Source organism: Polistes canadensis, unplaced genomic scaffold (genome assembly GCF_001313835.1).
Source record: "Polistes canadensis isolate GaletaPanama2010 unplaced genomic scaffold, ASM131383v1 scaffold_7, whole genome shotgun sequence".
Lineage (NCBI taxonomy): Eukaryota > Metazoa > Arthropoda > Insecta > Hymenoptera > Vespidae > Polistes > Polistes canadensis.
The window spans coordinates 803,483-810,340 of record NW_014569554.1 but is presented as its reverse complement, the minus strand read 5'-3'; the positions used below and the strand labels follow the sequence as shown (position 1 = coordinate 810,340).

The 6,858-nt window shown below is 30.2% G+C and overlaps 1 protein-coding gene across 8 annotated transcripts in view; it reads right to left on the bottom strand.

Moving 5' to 3' along the window:
- The window catches only part of LOC106790608 (regulating synaptic membrane exocytosis protein 2), a 71,454-nt gene that overhangs the window by 29,981 nt on the left and 34,615 nt on the right, over positions 1-6,858 (bottom strand). For all 8 annotated transcript variants that reach the window (XM_014755645.1, XM_014755662.1, XM_014755670.1 and 5 more), the window contains exon 10: positions 5,896-5,955. In XM_014755645.1, coding sequence (XP_014611131.1) covers positions 5,896-5,955 — 60 coding nt within the window. The remainder of the gene's footprint in view (positions 1-5,895; positions 5,956-6,858) is intronic.

Genomic DNA, 6,858 nt, shown 5'->3' with positions numbered 1-6,858 from the left:
TTTAATAATTATAATTAAAATTATAAACGTATTTTAAATGTGATGTTTTTTAAAGATAGCTGATATTAGAAAAATACAGTATATTCTTTCAAATTTATCCTCGCACATTTTAACAACATTTTTTGTTTTCCTTCTAATATTCTCTAATCGATTTGGTTATTGTTATTATTATCGTTTCTGTGGTTATTGTTGTTGTTGATGTAATTAATGCGAACGTAATTAACACATACATGCATTAGATAGAATCGATTTAGAATTTCCTACCTATCTGTCTCTAGCTTTTAGGATTTGTGGTTCTTGCTAATAACAGTACGCCTACTCGATCTATACACACACACACAGAGAGAGGGAGAGAGAGAGAGAGAAAGGGCTAATGGATTGGAAAGAATTATCTCTCTCTATCTATTCGATATCCCATAGAATCCTTGAATGCAACAGCCCCGTGAATACTCGGGGGCTTAGTCGAATGTAAATCGAATTTTACATTTGTCTCGACTCCATAAATCTTTTCGATTTGCCTACTACTATGTAATCTTATTTTATATGGGAATTGGAATATGGAATGGTAGACAGAGAGAGAAGAAAAGAAACATTTCTTTTTTCGAACATAAATCTTTGAATACTTTAGAAACACTTCGCGTCAAAATAAAAACGTAAAATAAAGAAAGTAAGATAATAAAAATTATCTATGTCTTTCATTTCGATTCTTTCAAATTCATTCAAAAAAAAAAAAAAAAAGAAAAAGAAGAAAATATATTTTTGATCGAAACCCACGAAAAAGTTATCTTTCAAAATAAATTGATGCACACACAAAAGGGGGGAGAACAAAATCCGAAATAAATTAATTTAATAAAGATAGGGCTGAAAGTTAGCTGATAGACAGAAACAAAGATAGAAAGACGGAAAAAGACAGAGAGAGAGAGAGAGAGAGAGAGAGAGATGAGAGAGGGAGATAGATAGAGTGTAAGGTGAACGTTTGAAGGAGAGACTTATTTGAATATCGATTTCGTCTGGGAACCCACGACAGTTATCATCCTCCACTTTCGCGAAGCGTTAAAGGACCGGAGACGTAAATCCATCGTGGGGGGGCTTAAAGGAAGGTAGGAAAGGAGGAAGGAAGGGGTTGGATGACAGCAAGAGGGTGTGTCTATCTTCTTTCTCTTTCTCTTTATGTTTCTCTTTACACAGAATGAGAGAGAATAACTATTCGTTAAGGTCGTCTCGACCTTAAACGGCAAAGGGAATGACCAGAACGACCATTTTACTCGTCGCTTCAGCACCTTTGGCTTAGGGGAGTATAGTATACAGTAGAGATTAAGCCGGATCACAAAATTATGTGGGCAGGAAAGTCTCTGCGAAAATGTTACAAGAGCAAATCTTGAAAKAGAGAGAGAGAAAATGATAAATAATAGAAAGGCAGACAGGTAAATTAAAAAATGAATGAATTGATATACCTCAGGGATCAATCTTTTTCCTTTTATCCCTTATCAAAGTAAATTTTAATCATTCACAATGTTGAATGATCATTCGTAAGAAATAATAAATTAATTCTATTTTGGTGTATATGCGTGTCTGTATGTGAGTGTTTTTTTTTATGTATTGTAATTTCAACAAATTTTTTGTTAACGAATAATGGTTATATTTCAAAGATCAATTTCATTTCATTTATCTCTCTCGATGTAATTTGTTTTATTATTATTATTATTGAATGAGATCATTCACGTAAAAGAACAACAGGTATTATTTTGGATGTTTTTCCTTTTTTCTCTTTTTCATTTTCTCCATTATTTCTATATTTCAACAAATTTTGCGAATAAATCGATGCTTTAGTAATTTGTTTATTGCATTTTTCTTCATTTTATTAATTCTATTAAAATAAATTTTATATTTTGAAATAAATATATCGTAAATATGATATCAATAAAGGTGTAACATCTCATGTGTGTGTGAGTGCGTACATGATTGAAAATAAATTTTTACAGGCTAAAGTGTTAACGTATCGAGCTAATGTAAAAAAAAAAAAAGAAGAAAAAATAATAATAAAATACTGAATACAAGCACAGAACACAACGAGGTATCATTTAACTTTAAATAATCCGAATAATCTGAATTTTCTGTATAGCAAAGTGTAAAAAAATTAATATATACATATATTATTGAACGAGTCAAGATAAAAAAGTAAAAGTTTAATTCCCGTTATCAATATTTCATAAAGTATATTTATCGCTTCGATATTACGTATTGCCAAGTTTGAAAATAAATATTCTACATTGAGAGAGTGTTTATATTACTTTTCCATGACGTATCATCGCCAATCGAAATGTTCCACTTTTCTAATGCGTTATGCAATAATACAGGAAAACTTATACGATATAAAAGATAAGGTCGTAACAATTATTATGAAAAATAATCGCGGTATATAAAAAGAAAGTACGAAAAAGAGAAAGAAAAAAAAAAGAAAAAAAGAAAAAAAACAAAACCATAAATCTATGGTGAATTATTACGTTCATTTCTAAAACAAATGACGCGTCCGTCTATATTCTCCTTTTTTTTTTCTTTATATACCCACCTATCGACATTGATTTATACTACGACGCGACAAAGACAAAAAGAATAATAATAATAATAAATTTGATATAATTAGTGAGACGAACGAGAAAAATAAAAAAAAAAAAAGAAAATGTCAGAAAAAACCATGGATTTACACATTAGACAGAGTGTCAATGTTCATTAACATGACAAACGAAGCGTTTACCTTTTTTCTTTTTTAACGCACACTCACTCACTTGACACACACACGCAGGCACACAAGCGTCCTTCTTTCATTATAATTTAACGTCCCGTTGATTGCAATTTTTCCCCGTTTACAAAAGACAAATGAAAAGATCTATGTGAGCTGGTGTCTAATAAACTCTCGATTATGCGGTTTATCTCGGTAAAAAGAGAGAAATGAACTACAAAAGAGAGAATGAGAAAAAAGGGGGAATGTTGAAGCGAATTGTACAATGAGGATGAGTGAGTACCACCAGAGGGACGATTAAAAAAGTCTGAGAGAAAGAGATAAAGAAAAAAAAAAAAGGAAAGAAAAAAAGAGAAAGAGAGAAAAATGTAGAGAGAGAGAGAGAGAGAGAGAGTCAAGTTTAGGCGAGAAAAAATCTTAATTACCTTTCACGAGTACTACTGTCTGCTCGAGAAAGTTTTTCGTTTGATAAAATGATAGAATAAAAAGATATACAAATAGATACAGAGATAGGAATAGAAATGAAATGAAATGAAATGAAATGAAATGAGATGAGATGAAACGAAATGATACGAGATAAGAAAAATAAGATTGTGTGAATATATATAAGTTGTTCACAGGTCAAATCGATTAAATCCTAATCTACGGATCAAATTTCAATTATTTGCCTTTTGTTAATTCATATATTATTTAGTTGATGTATGTAATTCTGTCTTATTTCATATTGAAACAAATTAGTATAGTTATTTCAGGGTTTAGTTAATCATTTTACGAATTAACGGATTTTATATTTTAATGCGAGTATTATATATATATATATATATATATGTCGTGAGAATAAAGTAGATGTAATTTTACGGAAAGCTTTCTTCGTGATCTCGATTACTTGCGTAGATATAACAACGTGTTTGCTTACAAAAGCTAACACGGCAGTGAATACCTGTTGCGGACAGCTCGAAACATCTGTTGGAGACTCGACATCTGTCTTCCGTATATTATTCTCATATTTTTCATCTTATTATTTCGACTTATTTACTTCGTTAAGTATTTTATCTCTAGTAACATCTGCAGAAATACATTTTGTCATTATAATGTTGTTGCTTTCACAAATTGCTTTAAAAGTTGTTGAAATTTAATTATGGTATTTATTAGTTTCGCGAATTTTTATTTATACGTAATCACCATTTAGAAATTTATCTCTGATTAGTTTTAATTATTATCTACTTTTCATATAAACGTTAAGTGAGGCACACGTGGGTTGTTTATGTCTGATTAATTTTCGTTATTATCTACTTTTAATATAAACAGTATGATACGCGTTCGCGTATTTAAGTCAGACTAGTTTTAGTCATTATCTACTTTTATATATAAAGTATGCATCTAATTAAATCATAATCCTTACTTATTTACCATACAAAATGTGTGCTTATAAAAATAGTCATTATTTATTTATACCACATGAAATATTAGTTTGACCAAATTATAGTCCTCATTTGCTTATTATATAAACCGTATGACCTGTACTAAATTATAATCTTTATATCTTTGCACTCGATAAACACATATATATATATATATATATATGCATCTGATTAAATCATAATCCTTATCTATATGCTATAAATATATGTATACATTTAACTAAATCATAGTCCTTATCTACTTGTCGCACGAACTACAATATGCCTGACCAAATTATAGTCCTTATCTACTAGCCATATAAACCGTACGTTTCATCAAAATCATAGTCTTCACCTACTTTCATTTATACAGACGTAAGAGTCTGACTAAATCATAGTATTTATCTACTTGCCACAAGCAAATATGTCAGACTAACAATCAAAACCTTTATATACTTGGACTTTCCATAAACACACACCATCAGTTCACGGTTTATACAGGTTGTTTCAAAAGTATCTATCTGACTTTATCCATCGGTCACCCTTTTATCAGAAATTTTAGATTTGTAATTTACAAATTCTTTAGCAAAAAAAGGAACAAAAAAATAATAATCGATGATAAAATGAATCAAGAAATTTTTGGTCCATCCAGTATATCTACACCTACATGTATACATGCTTATAAATCATAGCTATAACGCAATACTATCCTCCTGATCTTCTTTCGTTAATTCTGGTTACTTTTATATTATAATGACATAATAGATTTATATAATTTGAAATAATAATTTAATTATAAGAAAAGGACAATGCTTCGATATAATAAATATATATATATATATTTTTTTTTTATTATTATTCCTTTTTTTTTTGTTTTCAGAGGATTTTATAAAGTCAACGTGATAAAGGAAACGTATCGAAGTGTATAACACACGGTGTCTCGCGAGTATTAACGAATTTAGTTTAAAATAACGTAAAACACAAGAAAGCTCTTACTGGAAGAGACCTAACCTTAACTGTAAGGGCAGATTGTTCGAAGTAAGGTAGTGTTGTGTGAAGTGACTCTATGTGTCTATGTATATACGTGTATATGTGTGTGTGTACGAGAGGCAGGAGGAAAAAGGGACAAGTGGGAGTAATAGAGTTGAAGTGTAGACGTGCGACTGACGTTTATTATTCACTGCGCATTCAGTAACGTTCTCTTCCTATTTCTTTCTCTCTCTCTACTCTCTCATTTTATCTCTATTTCTGTCCTTCTCACTCTCACTTCTTGTTAAACCAATGGTGTTGCGGCATTGTTCTCGCTCTTGGCTCTATCTCTATTTTTATTTTATTTTATTTTTTTTTTTTTTTATTATTTCTGTCTCTCTCTCTTTTTTTCTCATAGGTTTCTTTTTTTTTTTTATCCAAACGAATTCAACAAAAGGCGAATGTGAACCGAATACTCGTTGGGAAATTGTAGAGTTTCGGAAGTGGAAAATGAGTATTCTTTATACGGCACCATTTTCGATATTACTTGGGGATGATTTTCTTTTTATCCGATTAGTTTCTTTCCTCCTACGCTTTAAGGCTTTCTTTCTTTTCTTTTCTTTTCTTTCCTTCTCTGGATTTTTCTCGGTTCTTCTCTTTTTTTTTTATCTTTCTCTCTCTCTCTCTCTCTCTTTCTCTCTTTCGGTGAGAGTAATTAAATTTTGTCGTAGAGAGACAGGACACGGGAAAACTCGAATGTGTATGTACATATAGTGTTATACTCACTTCTGTGTCCTTTGTCCAAGACCGGATCTCTCCTTAGTTTCACTTTGTTAACTCGTGGAACTGGAAAATAAGAATATATAACGAAGTTGATTTAGTTTTATTTACTTGTCATCATTTTTTTTTATCTCTCTTTCTCTGCTTGCCTTCATATTTTTCCTTTATTTTTTCTTTTTTGTTTGTTTTTTTTTTCTTTTTTTTTTCTCTTTCAAACGAACAATAATAATTCTTCCAATCTCGAATGGTAATTTAAAATCTTCGTAAACTTTGTCTTTTCGTTTTTCTTTTTTTTTCCTCTTCTTTCATTCTTATTTTTAAAATCGGACGGAGGGATACGACATAGAAAAAAACAACAAATTATCTGTTGTCTACATTTTTTGTTCTCTCTCGTTAAATCATTCTTATAATTGTATTTCATAATTGTGTGTTTTAATTAAACGAACGACGAAGAAAAACGTGTAAAGTAGTTTTACGATGAAAAGTGATCTTTTTATTTGGCCTAATACGAATGCAACGATTAACCCAAAATTTGTTGTTTCTTTTTTTTTTTTAATTTTTTAATTTTAATCGCGGATAGAATAATTCAAATTTTAATAAACGAAATCCATCGGGTGTGAAAATGGATAGACAATGATAGAAGAGTAGTATCAAAATGATACCGAGGGCTGGGGGTTGAGAAATTTGGATTCTTTTTTCTTGACAATATAACACAAGGACAGACAATTTCTGCTCGATCTAGCGTAAAGGCGATTCTGGTCCTAACGTCGATTGCATCCCTTGTCCGATACATGGCTAGCCATGTTCGCTCAATAAAGTTACCTCCCATGTTTCCTGACGTTTCATAGTTTTAACAAATTTTGTATTTTCGTATTTGTCCTCTTATTGATAGTAATCAATCAAAAAATGATTCTAATAAATAGATAATACTATTTGAAAAAATAATAAAATTTCTTTTTTCTTTTATAT